This window comes from Typha angustifolia, chromosome 10 (assembly GCF_048772165.1).
Source record: "Typha angustifolia cultivar Huaian chromosome 10, ASM4877216v1, whole genome shotgun sequence".
NCBI classification, from domain to species: Eukaryota; Viridiplantae; Streptophyta; class Magnoliopsida; order Poales; family Typhaceae; genus Typha; species Typha angustifolia.
The window spans coordinates 3,356,660-3,380,674 of record NC_133248.1 but is presented as its reverse complement, the minus strand read 5'-3'; the positions used below and the strand labels follow the sequence as shown (position 1 = coordinate 3,380,674).

The 24,015-nt window shown below is 40.1% G+C and overlaps 1 protein-coding gene across 1 annotated transcript; it reads left to right on the top strand.

Annotated features, from left to right (window-relative positions):
• Positions 1-3,615, top strand: LOC140768023 (jacalin-related lectin 19-like). Its single transcript, XM_073108094.1, has 3 exons — positions 1-146; positions 252-452; positions 3,314-3,615. The coding sequence occupies exons 1-3, from the start codon at positions 144-146 to the stop codon at positions 3,584-3,586; spliced, it is 477 nt and encodes a 158-aa protein (XP_072964195.1). The 5' UTR covers positions 1-143; the 3' UTR covers positions 3,587-3,615.
• Positions 3,616-24,015: the final 20,400 nt, after the last annotated feature.

Genomic DNA, 24,015 nt, shown 5'->3' with positions numbered 1-24,015 from the left:
TGGTATACATGCAAATACCCCTCACCTCTGAGCCAAAAAATAAAATAAAAAAAAATGTAAATTGCATTATATAAGCCAAACCATTCGTCCATCTCTGGCTACGGAGAAAGAGGCCTGAGATATCACCACTGACATAGCTGTGAATGGTGAGTCTTGCCCTCAGAGACATTAACACAAACATTTGTTGCGCAAACCTTCGATCGTATACATAAGCTACTCACCACTTTTTTGTTTTCCTTGTCGAAGTACAGGGGAAAACAGTCATCAAGATGGGGCCTTGCGGTGGAATGGGGGGTGCCGCGAGGGATATAAACGTGGATGGTGTTGAACGTATTATCAAGGTACGTATTCGCCATGGCTCCGCCATTGATGCTATCATGGTCTTCTATGACCGTAATGGGCACCATGAGTGGAGTGATTCTTTCGGAGGGACAGGAGGTGATCTAACTGAGGTAACATCTGCAAATCATATCCAGACTCGTACGAATTTATTGCTTCGTTCCTATCGCATTAACTTGGAATTAAGCTTGATATATATATATATATTATATATCTGTTTGAAACGAAGCCTGGTTCCTAAAACATCTTAGACCAGTGTGTTACATAGAATCTAGGTAGACTCTGGAGGAGGAGATGCAACTAAATTGCAGTCTTGCAGAGTGTTCGCCCATGGAAACAATCTCTCTAGAAACGATGGTAGGAGTATGCTGAATCTTGCTCGTATTCGACTTGGAATTAAATTTATCAAACTAAAATTCTATATCATGTTTGGGTTTAAATGAATTCGAGCCGGCTCACGTTACCTCCGCTAGCTCAAAAATTCTAGCTCTCTCTCTCTCTCTCTATATATATATTGGAGCTATATGGAACCAATCATGAGCTTACTAAGCTTTGGTTTGACTCGTTTTTAATTTCAAGCTTAAATTTTGACATATATTAAACAAGTGAGTCGATTTCGAATAAACTTTTGAGTTGCACACAAATTGTTCATAAACAACGAGCGAAATTGATAGCACCCTCTATATAATGGTGTGTGTGTCAAACTTTGTGTGATTCAATCTTGTTAAAACTAAAATACAATAAATTAGTCATAATAGACTCAAACTCAAATATATACATATAAAAACCTTTCTAATAAAAAATAATTATGGGGCAATAACAAATCCACTATAGAACAGAACGTAACTAATATAGAGACTTTAGAACATCTCAAATAGATTCATTTGAAAAATTCACCCATTAACAAAAATAAAACTCATACAACGATAGATGACGAGAAGCTCTCTTATTAGATTTTACTGTTGTCTTCTATCGGCTCTCTATAAATCTTTTAGTGTCTACCAATATTTTTGCATTATCTTGCACCACCCACCTCCACACTCTCGATGCTCTCTATCTACGGGGCTCTATGCACTATCTCCTGGTCTTTCTTTAGCATATAAAAAGCTAGTCTTTTATGTTTATATATAAGTATTCAAAAGTCTATATCCTTCAAGGTTAAATTATGATACTGAAACGCTCACCTTTAAAATACACGTTATACATATCAATTATCATATATGCTAATATGAAACCTTAACTAACATAACATTGCATCATGTCAAATGCTCTCCCAAAGTGTCACATATCAAAGGCTGGATAAGCAATTAGAGGTATTTTTGTCAATACTTGCCTACCGATGCTATATGTCTTGTAATATGGACCAGATTAAGAGCACCCTGTCAAAATTACAAGCCCTTGGCTTGAAAAGATGTCATATCCTTGCACCATAAAGTAATGGTCTAAATATGACCCGACCTCATAATCATAATCTAAAGATCATCAAGTGTCTAATCTCCAAATAGAATAGTGGCTTACAGTTTATCTGATTGTCTCTCTCAGCACTAATGACCTAAAGCATAGAGCAAAAATATATAAAGCATAGATATTAAAAAATTATATACATCCTAAGAGATCAATCTACCACATGCTATCAATATAATAAATATGAAAAATAAAGCATGATTAGATAATCACAAATATGTTTTTATATGGAAAAACATGTAACCTGAGTAAAAAACCTGATATAAATACAAGTCGAAACCAACTACTAATAACTATAGTAGTTACATTATTGACTTATAAACCTCCTATCGACCCATTCCTCACTCGGCGGCCCTTAGAGGCATTTTTTTTTGTGTAGACATGATAAGTAAGAAATGATTTAGCACTTCTCATCCGAAGCCTTTAGGTGATCTTCAATAACTTCTAAAAGATAATAGATGAAATAACGAAACAACTCAATATGGTTAGGAAAAACTTCAATACATCTTCCAAATAGAGTCCTAATGGCCTTGAAAGTTGGTCACTAGAAAATATGACGTGCAATGAAACAAAATATGAAACAAAATAGACTTAAAATTATGTAATGCAATGAAACAAAATATGACGTGCTCAATTAATATTGCACCTATAAAATATACTCTTAATGATAGAAAATGATTCTCATTTATCAACTTAAAAAGGAATGTTGAGTATCATATATGCTCATATAAAACCTCACGAGAGTATCGCATCATATGCTTGCACAAAGCCTCAAGATATTAATGCATCATGTCACATGCTCTGAAATATCAGAGGAGGAATAAACAATTAATGATAAAGGTTTTATATCTTGGTTTAGATTGGGATTAGAATAACATTCCTTGATAGGCTCGGATACGTATTCGTCACACTATAAATATATAGCCGGTTCCTAGTCTCAAATATCCATCCATCCATCTAAAAGCTCTTCATGATCAAATAGGATATCTGAGACTTTCTAAAAGAAAAAGAAGTAGGACATCTTTATTAATTTGAGCATGATCCATTGTAATTAATAAACAATATATAAATCTTATTCAATCCATCACCCTCTTCAATGGATTCCTGCCTTGGAGCATCGATAGAAAAGTCTAGGAAGTCATGCATGCATGGTAGTGGGAAACTAATGCATGCATTTTAGTAGTTGTTCCCATGAAGTCATACATGTACATAATACAAGCAGCTTATTTTGGGTTATCAAATAAATATTCTGAGGAAAAGATTTCTTCTTGTTTTGCTCCTATTCTCTTGGTGGATTTCGAGTGAAAAAATAGTGTGCTCGACTTCAACATGGTGGATTCCATGGAGGGGTTTGTGATTATCCAACCGCTCATTTGTGTTAACTCTTCTAATCTCCTATCACTCCGGTATCGATTGAAAACATGATACTCACGAGTCATGCATAATGTAGCTTTATAATCAACGAATGTACGTAACAAATCTGTCTCATTTCTATCTTTCTCTCATGCAGATTAATCTCATGCCAAATGAATACTTTACATCCATAGAAGGCCGCTACGGTAATTACGATGGTTTCTTAGTCATAAGATCACTTACTTTTGTCAGCAATCTTAGCACTTATGGACCATATGGCGTAGAAGGAGGAGTTCCATTTTATCTGCCTGCTGTAAATGGTAAAATTATTGGCTTTCATGGACGATCCGGTGTGTATCTTGATGCAATTGGCACCTATGTAAGCAATCGTAAGAAGAATTCATCGGTGTGGTGGCGTTGTCTTTTTTAAATAAATATTGCACAACAAACTTCCAAGTATGGAACTGTACATGCTTATCAGCTTATCAAGTAACTAAATTAAGGTTAAACTATATATATATATATATATATATATATATATATATATATATATTGTATTCTGAATGCTTCTTTCAGAGTTTGATTCAGACATTCCTTTGGTCCTTGGAATTTAGGAAGATTTCTGTGAGTTATGCTGGGCTTTATGAATTATGTAGAAATACTGCAGCGACATATATAAAGTGCAATATCAAAATTAGTTTCTAGTTTGTGGATCCTATAAAATATCCCTACCTAATATTATCAAAACACAAGTCTCAACCTGTAATGACGAGAAAAGGGGAAAGATGATAGTCTTTTGTTTGAATTGGTTTTCTATTTAACACTACAGATGTTGCATATTGAAACGCATGACACCAAAAAACTAGTCTTTTATGCTCCTTGTTCCGTTTAAGATTGTCTTTCTTCTCTCATGACTTTTAGTTGGTTATGGTTTTATGTTTTCCTCTAAAATACTAATGGGTATTTGTAGATTTTATGATATTTGGATATATTTTTTTTATGAATGTCCATAGATTTTTAATATTTATTCTAAATCACTTGGTACATTAAGATCTATCGATGGATCGGTCTAGACTTTAGAGCAACAAACTTGAGAAGTTAGACTAGCTAATCTATGAGCTCGTGAAACAGACCCTAACATTAGGGCAATTAGAAATCCACCTTTTGCATTCAAGCACCAATAGGTTGATAGACCGGTCTACCCGATTTATCACCCATTAACCGTCTTAACCACACTTTCAGAGTCACTAAAACCCATCCCTTTCCTTCCCGAAGCGATCCAGCCAGCATCCTCAGACCTTCTAACAGAGCTAGAGTTTCACTAGTTAAGATACTCGGACAGTGATAGAGGTAGGTGCTTTTGCTTCACAAAATTGATCCGGGTATTTGCTGATAAAGATCTCGATATCACCCGAGCAGTTACCCCTATAGGAGGCATCTACCCAACAAACAAGGTTGCCACTGCTGGGCTTCTCCTGCACCATCTAGCGGGGTGTAACAATTTTAGCTTCATTTTGCTAGTGTTTGGGATGAGCTTCATCTCTTTTCGCCTTCTCAATCACGGAGCTGGGCGAGCACATGATGTTTATATATACCAGATCATTCCAAGCTTTCCAACTCTCCCACATTATCATGAAAGAGTATGCAAACATATCAGAGGACAGCTTAGGGGCCACGAAGGAGATCCATTTGTCCGCTCGTTCCGATGCACTACTAGCTCGGAGCCCTAGCACACTAGCAAACCAAACCACCCTCGTGAAGTTGCACCCCAACAGTAGATGATTCACACTCTCCAGAGCTGCATGGCAGACTGGACAGTAGGCATCCACGTGGGGGAGGTGCCTTGCCACTTCATATCCTACTAAGATTGCAACACTTAGATAGTTTTCCAAAGCTGACGCCTAGGTTCGCTTGAGGGCGAGCTTGTCCAATCGCCACCTGATAGGGCGTTGAAGGCAATCTTCAGGGAGAACTCTCTCGACGAGGTACGGGTCCATACAAGCCTATCTGGCACAGAACACTTGCAGGGCTGATGAAGATGCTCTTGACCGCTTGAGCCACACTGGTGGGGAGTGGTAGTAGAACTTTGGCGGCATCCCAAGTTGCACCATTCATAAGATCCTTCACTTTGGTGATAAACAGGGGGAGCTCCAAGTCCGACAAGTCAAAGAGGGTCCATGGGTCGATATTGATGTCCATGGATTGTCCATTACCCACTTGCCACAGCACACATTTCCACAGCGATTCTGTCACCTTGAGTATGGAACTCCACATCCAAGAGGCTTGCATCTTTGGCCGTGATTACAAAAGTATTTCTCTTTCAAAAGAATAGCCCAGTCCGAATTGGGGTGCTTGATTAGCCTCCATGCCAGTTTCATGATAAGAGCTTGGTTCACCAGCTTTGGTCGCCGTATGCCAAGACCGCCGGCTCCCTTCGGTTTACAAACAACATTCTAATTTTTTAGATAGATATGCTTCTATCCATCATTAAATCTCCATCAGAAATCTCTCATCTGGCTGTTAAGTTTTGCTATCAACTCCTTAGGGTAGATAAATAAGGCCATTGTTAAAAATTGGCTCAAATTCAATTTTAGCAAAAAATTCAGTATATATCAGCATTTTTGTGCCGGACGTTCGAACAGGCCCTAGAGGGCATTCGAATGAGGGCTCCAGACATAGAGCAGTCTGTGATGCAGGCATTCGAACGGTGCCAGCCGAGTTCGAACACAAGCCAACTCGAGAGCAGACTTTCTATAGGTGTTTGAACGACCCCAGCTGCGTTCGAATGCGGACCAACCCGAGAGCAACTGTTTTTGCAGGCATTTGAACGAACCCCCTCCTGCGTTCGAACGCTCCTTTGGTTCTACTGTATTGACATTGGGCGCGTTCGAACGCGCCCTCGAGGGCATTTGAACACGACACTGAAAATCCCCAAATCTGAACCTGACTATAAATACTAAAATGGATTTTTTAGGGTTGGTAGGTTGGAAGAACATTAATAAGGGTTGAGCCACCATTATATTGAGAGTGATTAGAGTTGTTAAACTCTTTGTAAGTGAGAGATTTACATAGTAAAGAAGATTGCTTCGCTCGTGGATGTAGGCACATTGCCGAACCACGTAAATCTTGTCTCTCTCTCTCTATTGTCTCCATGTTGTCATTGTTGGTGTTTGCTTACATTAGGGTGTTAATCCATGATTAGAACTTGCTTAGGGCTTTTTCTATCACCATTAACATCTCTCTAGAGGTTTCTAAGCTTTGCCTTGTGTTTCCTTCCACTATTCCCATTTGAGCTATGTGGGGGTGAAGGTCTTACTTATCTCAAATGCAAAGTTTGAAGTTGAGAAGTTTGATGGCACCAACAACTTTGGAATGTGGCAATGTAAAGTTATGGATGTGTTGTTCCAACAAGAATTAGACATCACCTTGGAGGAGAAGTCCAAAGATATATCCGAGAAGGATTGGGAGAAAATGAACCGGCAAGCTTGCAGTTCCATTCAGCTTTGTCTAGCAAAGGACCAAAAGGACTTTGTGATGAGGGACAATTCGGCAAAGAGCTTGTGGAAGAAACTGGAGGATAAATACATGACCAAGAGCATTGAGAACCGGCTCTATTTGAAGAAGAAGTTTTTCAAATTTCAATACAAGATCGGAACGCCAATGGCGGAGCATTTGAATGCCTTCAACAAGTTACTTGTGGACTTGCAAAACTTGGATGTTGAAATCTCGGATGAGAACAAGGCAGTATTATTGAATTCCTTGCCGGACACTTATGACCACCTCACTACTACCCTATTGTATGGAAATGATTCAATCCATTATGAAGATGTTGCAAATGCATTGATTAACAATGAGTACCGAAAATTGGACAAACAAGCTACTCATGAGTCATCTTCAGATGCATTGATGGTGAATGCATGGTGAGGGGTAGATCTGAAAACAGAAAATTTGGAAAAAGAGACAAAATCCTTCTCAAAGTCAAGAAGTGCATTCTCAGATAGGAAGTCAATTGCCAAAGACCAATGTTCCTATTACCGCAATAAAGGGCATTGGAAGAAGGATTTAGCTGTTTTGAAGAATAAGGACAAGAAACCCCAAAAGGCAAATATGGCACATTCAGATGATGAGGACTCGGAAAGTGCCTTGGTAGGCTTGGCTCTTGCATGTAGCACGGATGAATGGAGTTGGTTCTCGACTTTTGAGAAGATCTCCGGTGGAATTGTGTTTATGGGCAATGATAGCCCTTGTAGAGCTAAAGGCATTGGCACTATTCGCTTGAAGCTCCAAGATGAGTCCGTCAAAGAACTAACGGAAGTTCAGTACATACCGGATTTAAAGAAGAACCTCATCTCCCTTGGGGTTTTGGAATCAAAGGGCTTCACTATTACTTTAAAAGGTAAAGCATTGAAGGTGACTTTGGGGGCATTGGTGGTGATAAAGGGCATAAGAAGAAGCAATTTATACTTCTTATAAGGCTCTACGGATTTGGGAAGAGTAGCGGCCGCCTCAATTAACACTATTAGTGAGGCTGACTCTTCCAAACTATGGCACATGAGGTTGGGGCACCCAGGACAGAAATCTTTGCAAAGTCTATCAAGTCAGGGTTTGCTAAAGGGTGTGAAGGGCCTCAAGCTGGAATTTTACAAACACTGTGTTTTGGGCACACAAACTAAAGTTAAATTTGCCACTGGGATACACCGGACCAAGGGGATCTTGGATTACATTCACACAGATGTTTGGGGGCCTACCCGGAAGGCCTCATTAGGAGGAAAACACTAGTTCATCACCTTTGTAGATGACTATTTTAGAAGGTCTTGAGTGTACACCATGCACCATAAGAAGCAAGTTCTTAAAATTTTTCAGAATTGGAAAAAGATGATTGAGAATCAGACTGGCAAGAAAATCAAGAAGCTCAGATTAGATAACAGTGAAGAATACATTTTAGATCCGTTCATGAGGTTATGCAAAGAAGAAGGGATTGAAAGGCATTTCACCTTTAGAGAGACACCTCAGCAAAATGGTGTGGCAGAACATCTAAACTGGACCTTATTGGAGAAGATCCGATGTATATTGTCTAATGCTGGATTGGGCAAGGAATTTTGGGCTGAGGCAGTCAACTATGCATGCCATCTCATCAACTGGCTACATTCATCTGCAAACAATGGGAAGAGCCCATTGGAGGTATGGTCTAGCAAACCCGTTTCAGATTATGATTCCTTACACATTTTTTGTTGTCCCGCATACTATAATGTCAAGGAAAGCAAGTTGGATCCTAGAGCCAAGAAGGGCATCTTCTTGGGCTTTAGCACTAGAGTGAAGGGATTTCGAGTTTGGAGGCCAAAATTGAGGAAATTGATCATCAGCAGAGATATTACATTTGATGAATTATCCATGCTGAAGCAAAGTCAAGCATCAGATAGCCCGGTTGATGACAATGTTGAAGATGTTCCACGGTAAGTGGAGTTTGAGGCAGATTCAAGTCCACCACAAGATACACCTTCAGAAGGGGCAAATGAAGAGGAAGACTCTAATTTGCAAGAGGATAATAGTGTGGAGCCAAAAACTAATGATCAAGACTCCATAGCAGTTAGAAGGCTATGGAGAGAAATCAGAAGACCGGCACGCTATTCTGATATGTTGGCCTATGTTCTTCTGGTGATTGATGAAGACTTTCCTGCTTCCTTCAAAGAAGCTATGAAGAACACCAAAAGAGCAAATTGGAGAGGGGCAATGAATGATGAAATGAAGTCCCTTGAGAAAAATAAAACTTAGGATTTGGTGGAGCTCCCTAAGGAGAAGAAAGCTATTGGGTGCAAGTGGATATATGCCAAGAAGTATGATCCTCAATCAAAAGGTGGGGTTAGATTCAAGGCTAGACTAGTAGCAAAAGGGTATGCTAAAAAAAAAGGGGATTGACTACAATGAAGGGTTTTATTCAGTGGTGAAACACTCCTCTATTCGAATTTTGCTAGTCTTGGTAGCTCAGTTTGATCCTGAGCTAGCCCAGATGGATGTAAAAACCGCCTTCTTGCTCTATATGACACAGCCGGAATGGTTCAAAATCAGTGGAAAAGAAGACTTGGTTTGCAAATTGAAGAAATCCTTGTATGGCTTGAAGCAGTCTCCTAGGCAGTGGTATAAACGGTTTGACCAGTATATACGGAGGCACAAGTACAAGCGAAACCACTAAGATCATTGCGTGTACATTAAGAAGCTTTAAGATGGATCCTTTATCTATTTGCTCTTATATGTTAATGATATATTGATAGCATCTAAGAGCAAGCTGGAGATTGATAAATTGAAGCTCCAATTGAATAGGGAGTTTGAGATGAAGGATCTAGGAGAAGCAAGGAAAATACTTGGCATGGAGATTAGGAGAGACTGGAAATTGGGCACAGTATGCCTAACTCAGGAGTAATATTTGAAAAAGGTATTGTAGTGGTTTGGAGTTGATAGTAAAACAAAATCAGTGAGTACACCGTTGGCACCTCATTTTAGTCTCAGTGTAGCTATGTCACCCACTTTAGATGCCGAGAAAGAGTCTATGTCCAAGGTACCATATGCAAGTGCAGTTGAAAGCTTAATGTATGCTATGGTGTGCATTAGGTCAGATATTTCACAAGCTATTAGCATTGTTAGTAGATATATGCATGCTCCAAGAAAAGGGCATTGGCAGGCTGTGACATAGATTCTGAAATATATTTATGGTACTATGGGTGTTGGACTAAAATTTGTAAAAGATGATAAACTTGGTCTACATCTTACTGGATATGTGGATTCGGACTATGCAGGTGATTTGGATAAGCGTAGATCCACTACGGGATATGTTTTCACACTTGCTAGAGGGCCGATAAGTTGGAGGTCTACCTTACAGTCGACTATTGCTTTATCTATCACAGAGGCTGAGTATATGACAGTGACAGAGGCTATAAAGGAGGCTATTTGGTTGCTTGGTCTGACGGATGACTTGGGTGTATACTAGGAGAAGGTGGAGGTACATTGTTATAGCCAAAGTGCAATTTGTTTGGCTAAGAATCAAGTTCATCTCACAAGGACAAAGCACATTGATGTCCGTTTCCACTTTGTGAGAGAAATTTTGAAAGAAAATGATATTTCACTTTACAAGATTAGAACTACTGATAATCCGGCTGATATGTTGACAAAAGTAGTGACCAAAATCAAATTCCAACATTGTTTGGATTTGATTAATGTCACTCACTATTGACCAAGTTTGGTTTGGCATCTTAGGACGCAAATTTGCAGGCGGAGCACCTTTCGGATGATCAAGTCACTTTGGGATGGTGGAGAGTGATTTGCTGAAGTTTTGAGTTCTTCGCCAAGGTGGAGAATTGTTAAAAATTGGCTCAAATTCAGTTTCAGCAAAAAATTAAGCATGTATCAGCATTTCTGTGCCGCGCGTTCGAACGAGCCCTAAAGGGCATTCGAACGCGGGCTTTAAACATAGAGTAGTCTGTGATGCAGGCATTTGAACGGCCCCAGCCGAGTTCGAACGCAAGCCAACCCGACAGCAGACTTTCTACAGGCATTCGAACGGCCCCGGCCGCGTTCGAACGCAGACCAACCTAAGAGCAGCTATTTCTGCCGGCGTTTGAACGAACCCCCTCCTGCGTTCGAACGCTACTTTGGTTCTGCTGTATTGACATTGGGGCGTTTCATTCGAACGCGACACTAAAAATTCCCAAATCTGAACCTGATTATAAATACTAAAGTGAGTTTTTTAGGGTTGGTAGGTTGGAAGAACATTAATAAGGATTGAGCCACCATTGTATTAAGAGTGATTAGAGTTGTTAAACTCTTTGTAAGTGAAGGATTTGCATAGTAAAGAAGATTGCTCCGCCCGTGGACGTAGGCACATCGCCGAACCACGTAAATCTTGTCTCTCTCTCTTTATTATCTCCATTGTTGTCATTGTTGGTGTTTGCTTACATTAGGGTGTTAATCCGTGATTAGAACTTGCTTAGGGCTTTTTTTATCACCATTAACATCTCTCTAAAGGTTTTCAAGCTTTGCATTTTGTTTCCTTCCACTATTCCCATTTGAGCTATTTGGGGCTGAAGGTCTTGCTTCCGCTTCCTTCACCCATTTGGTAGTTTTGCACAATAGCCATGAAGTAGATGGGTATTGAGCTCATAACAAACTTTATGAGCACCAACTCTGCCCGCATGAGAGAGCAAGTTTGCCTTCCACCCGATGAGTTTTTGCTAGAATTTATCTATAACAAAGGCGTGAGTTTTCAGCTTGGGCCTAGGTAAAAGGAGGGGTTCCCTAGATATTTTCTCCTTCTTAAAGTAATCTGACTTTGGGAGCAGCTATCACCATGTCACATCTCTCATGTTCTATACCATTGCTAAAGCGAATCGCTGATTTGTCGAAGTTGATTGCTTGGCCAGAGATGTTGCGATATTGGTCGATGATTGCCTTCAAGTTAGATGCCTCTTTAGTGGTGTCTCTTCTGAAGAATAGCAAGTCGTCAATGACATCAAGTGGGTTAGAGGGGGTGCACTTCTGGCTGCTCTAATTCCTCTAATCCACTTCTGGGTTCTTGCTACGTCCAGCATAATTGAAAGGATGTTAGAGCTTAAAATGAAGAGGTGTGAGGAGAGTGGGCAACCTTGACACGAACCATGGGTGGAAGAGAAAAAGCCTTCAGCTACACCATTAATCTGGACAGAGAGGGTAATGGTGGAGATGTAGGCACAGATAAGTTCCACAAATTTCGTCGGAAAACCATAACCTTCAACACAATCTCTTGAAGCTCCATTTTAGCCAGTCGAAAGCTTTGGAGAGATTTGCTTTAAGCGTGAAGGAGCCGTTTCGACTTTTTGAGGTTTTTTTAAGGTGATGAATCATCTCCTAGGCCAAGATTTTGTTGTCCACGATTATCCTGTTGGGAACAAAAGCCTTCTGGGAAGTAGAGATGAGATTTGTAGGAGGGGCTTCATCCTAGGAGCAAGCAAATTTGTGATGACCTTATATGTGGTGTTGCAGAGAGAGATGGGGCGGTAGTCACCTACTACCTCCGGGTCTTCCTTCTTTGGTACCAGGATGATGCTGGTATGATTTATTTTCCTGTCTATCTTGCTAGTTGAGAAGAAGCTGATTACCTCTCTATAGATAGCATCTTTGAGGGTCAGCCGAAAAGTCTGTAGGAAGCGAGCGTGAAGGCTGTCCGGTCCTGGCGTTTTATTTGGACCGAGGCTCATAACAGCAGCTTCTACTTCTTCCTTGGAGAGTATGTCGTAGAGTGTCAAGGCAGCTTCTTGCGGTATTTTAGGTAATTGGCTCTCAATGTATTGGTGATCTCTTAGAGGTGGAGGGTTGGACGAGCTATATATCCGCTTGAAGTGTGTCATAAAGGCTTCTTTAATTTGTTGCTCATCCTTTGACCGGGTATCAGCGGATAGACAAGTGTACTAATCTTGTTGCACATTTTGCGAACTGTGGCCAACGCATTGAAGTAGGTGTTGCCATCTCGCCATGTCATCCAGCTAACACGAGACCTGTAGTGCCAATAGATTTCTTCCCTTAAGAGGAGGTCCTCGTGAATGCTCCTAAGAGTTTGCTCTCGTGCCTATTCTCTATCCATATAAGGGTTTTTGTGGATGCTGAGAATCTCCTTCTCCACCTTTCTTAGATTATCCTAGATGCTTCTGGCTGTGCTAGCCCATTTCCAGATGTGTTTGGTGAGAAGAGTAAGATTGCAAGACAGGGAGCAAGACAGGTTGTAGTTGTTCCTCCAAGATCTAGTATAAAAGGAGGCAAAAGAGTCCTCCTTGAGCCACCAATTTTTGAACCTAAATTTAGCTTTGCCTTTGCTCACTACAGGCTCAATGTCCATGAGCAATGGGTTGTGGTTGGAAGAAATGGCCAGTAGGTGAAGAACTCGGGCATCTAGATTTTTGGAGCACCAGTAAGGACACGCAAGGGCACGATCAAGTTGCTCCCTAACCAATCTGCATGGCTTTCTTCTGTTGGACCAAGTGAAAGCCCGGCTTGCGAAGCCAAATCCACAAGTCCTGTCTTGTTGATCCAGTTGACAAATTCATGCATTCTGGTAGAGCTCCTGTTAGGTTTTTATTTGTTGGCAATTGTGTACAAAATATTCTAAGTGTATTTTTTCATGTATATGAGCTTTACACAAGTCTAGAATATCTCTAGTTTGAAGAATTGCAAGATTAGTGGTGAAAAGCTGTTGAGTTCACACCGCGTTCACAAACGCGTTCGAACGCGCTGCGTTCACAAATGCGTTCGAACGCGGGTACTGCGTTCACACAGACAGAGAGCCGCGTTCATAAACGCGTTCGAACACGGGTACTACGTTCACACAGACAGAGAGCTGCATTCACAAATGCGTTCGAACGCGGGTACTGCGTTCACACAGACCGAGAGCAGCGTTCACAAACGCGTTCGAACGTGGGTACTGCATTCACACAGACCGAGAGCAGCGTTCACAAACGCATTCGAACGCAACCTGAAGAATTCAAGCTGTCGCGTTCGAACGCACTTGGGCTCGTTTGAATACACCTCAGATTAAGTCAGGCCGTTCGAACGCACCCGGGCCGCGTTCGAACGCACCTATGAAGTTTGCAATTTATTGGATTTTCGTGAGTACAGATAAGACTTGGATTTGGCTCTATCTTGGAGATCATATATAAGGATTGTGATGCCTTATCTCTAGGGCAGTTGAAGAAGATTATTGAAGGAGACTTTTTGAGGCTACATCGGTTCTTCAATGAACAAGGTTCTACTCATCTACAAGAATTTAATCTTTCGTCTTAAGGGCTATCTAGACGAAAGATCAATCTCGAGGGTTACTGAGATTGGACTTCAATCACAAGAAGTAGTGAATCGTGGGTTCTAGCGATCAAGACTGAGAGGAACAAAGTCGTTTGGATCGACGGGTTGTTTTGTGAGTCAGTCTTGTAATTGCTACTATCATAGTGATTGGTTTCGATCCGAGTTTGGATCCGTGGTTTTTTCCCGTTTTGGGTTTTTCCACATTAAAATCTTGACGTTCATCTCTGCTTTCGTTCTTAATATTTCTTCCAACTTTTACTTAAGCAAACGAACGATATCATTGCCTAGAGGTTAGATACATATGTGTGTCTAGGGGTTTTTTTAATTGGTATCAGAGCAGGTTCTCTCACCCTTTGAGAGAGATCATATAGGCATGGATTTTCATAGAGATGGACCCTCATCTATTAGACCTCCTATTCTAGATGGATCAAATTATGGATATTGGAAAGCTAGGATGAGAGCTTATTTGAAGTCTATAGATGAGCGAGTATGGATGGCCATTGTGAACGGTTGGAGTCCACCAATGTACATGGTGAATGATGAGTATTGAGAAACCGATTGAGTCATGGGATAAGACAGAGTATGAAAAAGTTGGCTGGAATAGCAAAGCAATAAATGGAATTTTTAGTTGTGTTTCCTTGGAAGAATTTAGAAGAATTTCTACTTGTGAAATAGCAAGAGAAGCTTGGACGATGTTAGAAACAACTCATGAAGGAACTATGGCTGTAAAACTTTCAAAACTTCAGAGGTTGACTACTAGTTTTGAAACCCTACGTATGGAGGAGAATGAAACATTTGATGAGTTCTATGCAAAGCTGAGTGATATAGTCAACTCTAGTTTCAACCTAGGAGAGAAAATTCCTGAAAACAGAATTGTCCGTAAGATCCTTAAGTCTGTTCCAGAAAGGTTTCAGGCAAAAGTTATAGCTATTGAGGAAAGTAAGGACATCGACTCTATGAAAGTTGAACAATTGGTAGGAAATCTACAAACATTTGAGTCCAGTCTTTCAAAACCGAGAAAATCCAAAGGGATGGCTCTATCCACTGTTGAACAAAATTTAGAGGAGTCTGATGATGAAGGTGATTTAGATGTTGAGATGTTGGCTATGTTTGTCAAAAAGTTCAATAAATTCTTTCGGAAGCCAAATAAGTTGAATGCTGAAAAATTTGAAAAAAGCAAAGCTTTTGTGAAAAAGAAGAATACTGTGAGTTCGAATACAGGTGGTAGCAACAACAATGTCAAACAGAAAAATAAGAATTCTGAGAATAAAGTTCAATGTTTTGAATGTTCTGGTTTTGGACACATCGCACAAGAATACTCTAATCATCTTAAGAGAAAGGGAAGAACAAACTGGACGAGATTCTAAAAGCTCAGATCTCTAGAAAAGATAAGTATGGTGTTGGATATATTGGTAATTCAAATAATAATAAAACTATTTTTGTTTCTGTAGGTATACAAAAGGAAGAATACCTGAAGTCATCAATCGCATTTTCAAAGCAATCCTGGATGAATCCTTCTAAACTGAAGTTGAATCTACAAACTGGTGAATCTTCGACGGTACCAAAGGTAAACGCTATATATTCTTAATGGTCGATGATTACTCTAGATATACCTGGGTTGCCTTTCTACGTGAGAAGTCTGAAACCTTTGAAGTTTTTAAATCATTATGCTTAATATTGCAGAATGAAAAATCTACAACCCTAGTTAGGATTCGTTCTGATCATGGTAGAGAATTTGAAAATGAAAATTTTTCTATATTTTGCGATTCTCTTGATATTCAACATGAGTTTTCAGCTCCTATAACTCTACAACAAAATGGGATTATTGAAAGAAAAAACCGAGTTGTGTAGGAAATGGCTAGGGTTATGCTTCACGCTAAAAAGGTTACTCAAAGGTTTTGGGCAGAGGCGGTCAATACAGCGGTACATGTGATAAATCGTGTTTATATAAGACCAGGTACAAAAATGACTGCTTATAAAATCTGGAAAGGTAAGAAACCAAGTGTTAAATATTTTTGAGTTTTTGGTAGTAAATGTTATATCTTACGTGATCGAGAATATTTGACTAAATTTGACACTAGAAGTAGCGAAGGCATCTTCTTGGGGTATTCGAATAGTAGTAGAGCCTACAGAGTATTTAATTTTGACACTTCTACTGTTATGGAATCTGCTAATATTATGATAGATGAATCCACGACTGACTTAACTGAAACTACTCCTATTTCTGTTTCTGCAGATACATATTACGAAGAGATAGGAAAGGAGCTTGATCTGGAAATTGAGAATCATAACGAGGACAAAGTTGAAATGAACAAAAAAGACTGCAACGTACCGGAACCATCTGCCAGAGTGAAATCAAATCATCCACTGTCACAAGTGATCGGAGACGTGAATGAACCAATTAAGACAAGACGACAAATCCAAAGTGAAGTATCATTTACTTGTCATACATCTTCTTTTGAACCTAAAAATGTGAAGGAAGCATTGTTAGACGATTCTTGGGTTAATGCTATGCATGAGGAATTAGAGCAATTTTCTAGGAATGATGTTTGGTATTTAGTTCCTAAACCTAAGAATGTAAACGTCATCGGGACAAAATGGATTTACAAGAATAAAAGTGATGAACATGGCAACATAGTTCAAAATAAAGCCAGACTAGTAGCACAAGGATACACTCAGGTTGAGGGTATAGATTTTGATGAGACATTTGCTCCTGTTGCTAGATTAGAGTTTATTCGTATACTGCTTGTCATTTAAAATTTAAATTGTTTCAAATGGATGTTAAAAGTCCTTTTTTGAATGGTATCCTGAATGAAGATGTTTATGTGGAACAACCTAAGGGTTTCGAAGATCAAAAATTTTCTTCTCATGTTTTTAAATTGAAAAAGGCTCTTTACGGGCTAAAACAAGCTCGAAGAGCTTAGTATGAGAAGTTGACCACTTTTTTAGTGGATGCGGGGTTCACTCGAGGGGGAGTGGACAAGACATTATTCATTAGACATGAAAACAAGAGTTTAGTTGTGGCACAAATATATGTGGATGACATTGTTTTCGGGGCGACGAGTCAATTATTAGCTAAGGAGTTTGCAGATCTCATGCACAGTCATTTTGAGATGAGCATGATGGGTGAGTTGAAGTTCTTTTTAGGGCTTCAAATTACTCAATTAGAGAGAGGGATTTTTATCGCTCAAACCAAGTATGCTAAGGATCTTGTGACTAAATTTGGTTTAGAAAATACAAAACATGCTAGAACTCCTATGAGTACGACTACCAAACTAGGTAAGGACATGTCAGCAAAAAGTGTTGATCAGACACTATATAGGAGCATGATTGGTAGCCTTTTGTACTTAACTGCTAGTAGACCTGACATTGCATTTAGTGTCGGTGTGTGTGCTAGGTTTCAGTCTGAACTTAAGGAGTCACATTTGTTTGCTGTGAAACGTATCATAAAATATGTCAGTGGCACAGTTGATTTAGGTATCTGGTTTACTTATGACTCGGGTGCTATCATATCAAGATACACGGATTCTGATTGGGCAGGTTCATGTGATGAAAAAAAAAGTACTTCAGGTGGATGTTTTTATGTTGGAAACAGTCTGGTTGCTTGGCATAGTAAAAAACAAAACTCGATATCTTTATCTACTGCGGAGGCCAAGTATATTGCAGCAGGGAGTTGTTGTTCTCAGTTACTATGGATGAAACAGATGGTCAAGAATTATGGCATTGAACAAGATACTATGGTGCTTTATTGTGACAACATGAGTGCTATTAATATATCGAAAAATCATGTTCAACACTCGCGTACAAAACATATTGATATCCGACATCATTTTATACGCGAGTTAGTTGAAGACAAAATAATAGCACTAGAACATGTTGAGATGGAGAAACAGTTGGGTGATTTGTTTACAAAACCTTTGGATTTACGAATATTTGAGTATCTTCGTACTTCTTTAGGGATTTGTGCTTTGGACTGATTTTATTGGGATTTGTGTTCTTTTTAGTTTGCGAGTTTCTTTTTATTTCGTTTCGTTTTTTTTAGGTTTTCTTTTACTCTGAAATTTTCTTTGGTTTTAGTTTTAGATTTGTCAAGAGTTTTTGTCATAAAAAAATTGATGCACTTCTATATTCAAAATATATTCTTGATATATAAGTATGATTTTTTACTTGATTATGAGTATTATAGTCAATTTTGTCATCTTGTAGTATATTGTATCAATTTTGATTTTGTCACTCCCTCGACTTCTATTATAATGAAACTAAATTTAATGTACTCATAACGTATGTGTATTATTGAGTGAGCATGATATCATGAATTATTTTTTTAAATAGCTCACTATTAACCTTGATTTGCACAGTTTGACCTCATGTTTAGTCATCAAAAATTTGTTCATAAAAGATCAATGAAAAGAGCTACAATGAGTTAGTGTGAAAGTCGTCTTGTTTAAAGTCCAGTCTGACTCAGTACATTATTTGCAAAATTAAAAAAAATGACATATGTGAATTTCTTCTTGCACATTGTTTGATTTGTACTACAAGAAAATGGCTACCTACTTATGTGTAAAAGCCATCATTGCACATATATGTTTCAGTATAAAAAAAAATACAGAAAAAATTCCTGTTATGTTATGGAGAATAAGTCGAAAAGTGCAAAATTTCAATAATAAGTCGGTTTGACTACTGTGTTGCACCATTGTTTATATAGGAAAGTTTGTTTAAGAAGATTGGTTCATGTTATCTATACTCATCTTGCATATGCATATCGTTATGATCAATCAAGATTAATTTAATTTTGAGTGATGCATTCGAATTGATTATAATATGCTTTTGATGATTTGATTGATCTGTGTATGACTTATTTCATTTGATTATCATATTCTATGTCTTGAATATATTTTGAAATTCTAGAAGTGCATCTCCAAAAATATTTTTGATTTGTTTTAGTTTAAAATTTAAAAAAAAAGTGGGCGTTCAAACACAGATTTTTGAGTTCGAACACGATGACTGGCGCGTTCGAACGCGCAGACTGGTGCGTTCGAACGCACTCATAGGTTCTTTAAATACTGCGTCCGAACCCAAGGGTTTCATCTTCCATTTTCAAAACCCTAAAAACCCTTCATTTTCCCCTTCTCAAATCTTCAAGATCTTGGTGTTTTTCATCGAATTTTTCACTTCAAATCCTTTTAGAGGGTAGTTCTCCTCCGGATCTAGCGTCTTTCGACCAAATCTTTGAGTTTTTCTTCACTTTTGCAAGGTATGATCATCCATCATTTTTCCTATTTTTTATTCAATAAACATGCTTGATCTTGATTGATTTTGTGCGTTTTCACGTTTTGATCACGTTAATGTTAACACCTTGATGTTTCTTGTGAGATTGAACGTGATATCTTTGAGTTTTCAAGAGAAAGATGGGTTTCATTTAGTCATGGTTTCTAAATTTTTTTGAAATTCTTGCTATTTTTTTTGTTGCTTTGGGCATGTATTGAATCTTGCAACTTGTTTCTTTCTCAAGAATGCCTAAAAAGTGACAGTGACCAAGAAACCAAGGTCACCTTCGTCACCGTCTTCGGCTCCAAAATTTTCTTCATCAACGGCTGCTGGGCGCTACAAACACAATTTTGGCACTCGTCCTGTTATCTGTGAACGACCCGTTGTTATTTCTAATTTTTCTGAATTGGGGATTGAACAGATCTTTACTCAGCGTGGATGGTTATCTGTGTGTCAGATGAGCGGGACTGCTTATGTGGAAGTTGTTCGGGAATTTTTTAGTAATGCCACGGTTTTAGATCGCTGTATACGTTCTACTGTTCGTGGTGTGTCTGTATATTTGGACTCAGATGTTATTCCCGCTGAACTTCATCTTCCTGATGGTGAGTTCCAGTATCCAACGTCTGCTCCACTTCCTGATGTCAATGAATATGCTGGTACTGTACTGATCAAAGGGGAACGTTGGAAGGGAAACATGATGCCGTATGCGAAGCTGACATCCGTGGCTCGCATGCTTCACCTTTTTTTGTCTGTACAATGTCACCCCTAAGACTCGACATTCCAGTAATAGTCTGGATCGTGCATTCCTTCTTCATGCGATGTTATTTGGAGTCTCTATTGATTTGGCTGCCGTGATTTATGATTCGATTCTTACAGCTGCACAGAAAGAAGCACCTCGTGAGGGGTTACCATTTGGCATCTTTATTACAAATTTGTGCACTCAGAGTGGGGTGCGTGTGGATGTTTCGGAACCTTCCCTTACTTCGCAAAAACTGTTGGATCGGATTACTCTTAAGCGGAGTCAAGCTCACGACCAGTCGTCTCCTCTCAAGCCGTCCTCTTCCGTAGCTGGTCGTTCATCGCATCTCGACAGTTCTGATGATAGCTCTGACGATGACTCATCTCACACTGAGAGGGAGTTACCACAGTACTCTGACCGTTTCGATCAGCTTAGTACTCAAGTGCAGGATCTCCATTCGGCAATGAATGATTTACGAACTGAGCAAGCTCGTTAGGGGACTGTACTTGACTCTGTGTTGACGATTCTTCATCGACAGTTTCCTCCGAGTTCCTAGTTTTTGGCATTTGTGTCAAAAAGGGGGAGAGTGTCTAGGTGTCTAGGTGTGTAGGGGGAGTATGGGCATAGGGGGAGTTTATTAGAGTAGAAGTTTATGAGGGTCTTTAGATTTATAACTTTGCATGAAGTAACTATGAACTTTGTCTGTGAATTTTGTCTGCTTAAGTACTTTTGAACTTATGCTCTATTGATAACTTGTGTTTGGATTGTTTATTCATTTCAAGTTATTTTCACTTGATCTTCGATTGGTATATGTTGATTTGCAGTGATTGATGTGCAAAATATTCTAGACTTGTTGATTGCTTAGTTTGAAGTCTTTGTAATATCTTGTAACCTAGGTGTTTTGTCACAAATTGCCAAAGGGGGAGATTATTAGGTTTTTATTTGTTGGCAATTGTGTACAAAATATTCTAAGTGTATTTTTTTCATGTATATGAGCTTTACATAAGTCTAGAATATCTCTAGTTTGAAGAATTGCAAGATTAGTGGTGAAAAGCTGTTGAGTTCACACCGCGTTCACAAACGCGTTCGAACACAGTGCGTTCACAAACGCGTTCGAACGTGGGTACTGCGTTCACACAGATAGAGAGCCGCGTTCACAAACGCGTTCGAACGCAGGTACTGCGTTCACACAGACCGAGAGCAGCATTCACAAACGCGTTCGAACGCGGGTACTGCATTCACACAGACCGAGAGCAGCGTTCACAAACGCGTTCGAACGCAACCTGAAATATTCAAGCTGTCGCGTTCGAACGCACTTGGGCCCGTTCGAACGCACCTCAGATTAAGTCAGGCCATTCGAACGCACCCGGGCCGCGTTCGAACGCACCTATGAAGTTTGCAATTTATTGGATTTTCGTGAGTACGGATAAGACTTGGATTTGGCTCTATCTTGGAGATCATATATAAGGATTGTGATGCCTTATCTCTAGGGCAGTTGAAGAAGATTATTGAAGGAGACTTTTTGAGGCTACATCGGTTCTTCAATGAACAAGGTTCTACTCATCTACAAGAATTTAATCTTTCGTTTTAAGGGCTATCTAGACGAAAGATCAATCTCGAGGGCTACTAAGATTGGACTTCAATCACAAGAAGTAGTGAATCGTGGGTTCTAGCGATCAATACTGAGAGGAACAAAGTCATTTGGATCGACGGGTTGTTTTGTGAGTCAGTCTTGTAACTGCTACTATCATAGTGATTGGTTTTGATCCGAGTTTGGATCCGTGGTTTTTTCCCGTTTTGGGTTTTTCCACGTTAAAATCTTGGCGTTCATCTCTGCTTTCGTTCTTAATATTTCTTCCGACTTTTACTTAAGCGAACGAACGATATCATTGCCTAGAGGTTAGATACATACATGTGTCTAGGGGTTTTTTCTGCTCCCTCCAAGGACGCCTTCCTTCTTCGTCGAGGAGGCCACGCAATTGAAGTCTCCTCCAGTATGGGCGAAAATGAAATCGGTGTTGGCTTTTAGGATCTCAACAGTGATGTTGTCATCCCAAAGAAGCCACAGACCACCGGTGAGCCTGATAGAGCTGAGAATGAAGCCGTTGCACACAAGGAGTGAGGAGATTATGGATGTAGCCTTCTCCTTGCCGCACTTGATTTCAAAGAGAAAGGCTATACTGACTTTAGTGCAGCAAAGGAAGTTCCATAGATTCTGAATTATCAAGGAACCTTCGCATCCCCCAACAATTCCAAGCTAGAGCTTCATTGTAGACATGATCATCGGGCGGGCCGGGCCGGGTTTGGGCCGGGTTTGGGCTGGGCTTTTCAGGCCAACCGGGCTTAAGTATTTGTTCACGGCCCGACCCACCAATCACTCGAGTCGGGCCGGGTTCGGGCCCGACCGGGCTAGAATAGTCTAGCCCATTACCGCCCGTCGGCCCGTGAAAGATCGGGCTAGCCGGTCGGGCCGGGCCGGCTCGACCCACTAATCACTCGACCCAACCAATATTTTAGCTATTTTAGAATTTTTTTAACTATTAGCTTATTTTTTAAAAAAATATTTATATTCCTCCATTTAAAAAAAATTAAAATAAATTAAAAATTTTTAAAGGTGTGCTTAAAATAATGCAAAATGGTATAATACCAAAATTTTTTTACTATAGTAGAACGGGCAAAGTACTATAGCAGACGGGTAGGCCATTGTAGCAGAACGGGCGGGCCTAGTTGCGAGCCAAAGAGGCGGGCTTTCGGGCCGGCTCGAGCGGGCAAAGGGCTGGCCCGTGCCGCGCATGGGTAGTTCGGGCTCGGGCCGGGCCGGGCACGGGCGGGCTGGGCACGGGCTGGGCCGTTTGATCATGTCTACTTCATTGTTTTCCAAGCGGTAGATCCGACCGCGCCGCTGAGAGTTTCCCATCATTAGTAGATTGCTTTTGCAGTTGTGCTGGTAGGTAGAGAGCATTTGGCTTGAGGTGAGAGAGAGGTGGCAGCCATTCGCTTTCCCAGAGAGAAGGGGCTAAACCGCTTCCTTCCTCTCTTGTAGAGAAACCAGCTTTGAGATTTACATGAGCACCTTTTTCGCATGCATGGGGAGGGAGGTGGGGCTTGCATTCTTTATGTTGGCGTATTTCTCCTTTTCGGATGCTTGCTCATTTGGATTGACCACATACAAGCCGTTGGCGGGATCGATAGTGACAACTGATAAGATATGTTTGGCCCTCGAGGCTACTGCTCTAGGATCGTGACAGGGTAATCCCTCCGCCAGTAACATAGATACCCAGATGAGAGAATGGCCACCAGTTTTCTCTTCGCATGCCTTCCGGTTAGAACCTTTCACAGCTCTCCTAGTGTCCTCTTTAGTATTTTTCCCAAGTTGTTCCTTTGGAGGTTCGACACATACACTGGGTTGGGCAAGATCATTGAATGCACCCTCAACGAGAGCCAGGATGGGCGACACGTCAGGAGGCTCAGATTTGACCAGTCTGATTGTGCTTTCTAAGCCCTCCAAGGAGTGCAGTGGTCTGATGGGTGACAGCTCCAGTGACGGGGAGGGTCGTCGGTTGCCCATTCTTGCCTTCTCGTCTCCATTGTTCCCGCCAAGCTCTGGAGATCCTTAGGTTGCTCCCAAGTTAGCAAACTTGGGTTTCAGTAGGTTCAGAAGCTTCCCAATGGATACGCTCTGGGTATTTAAGTTTTATCTTCATCTCCACTGCCCCACGGTGGTCACAGTCTGATTGGTCGTGCCCTACCTGTCCACAAAAGAGGCAGTGACGAGGGAGTCTCTCATATTAGATATTTGGATATCAAATAAGCTTTCTTTTAATTAGAAGGGAATGTGAAATATTTAAGAGATATTGGATTTCTAATTTTTGACTTGGTTAATAAGATATGGAATTAGCTTTTGAAGGGATTTTTAGCTGCTTGAGAAACTCATCTAAGCAAGAGATGGGGAATTGATAAAAGGATCCTGGTATGAAGGAGTTTGACGAATTAAAATGAAGGTTTTATATTTATTTAGATAGAGCATAATCGAA

Coding starts and splice junctions, on each gene's coding strand:
- LOC140768023 (XM_073108094.1), top strand. Junction 453..3,313: donor CAGGAGGTGATCTAACTGAG/GTAACATCTGCA, acceptor TCTCTCATGCAG/ATTAATCTCATGCCAAATGA.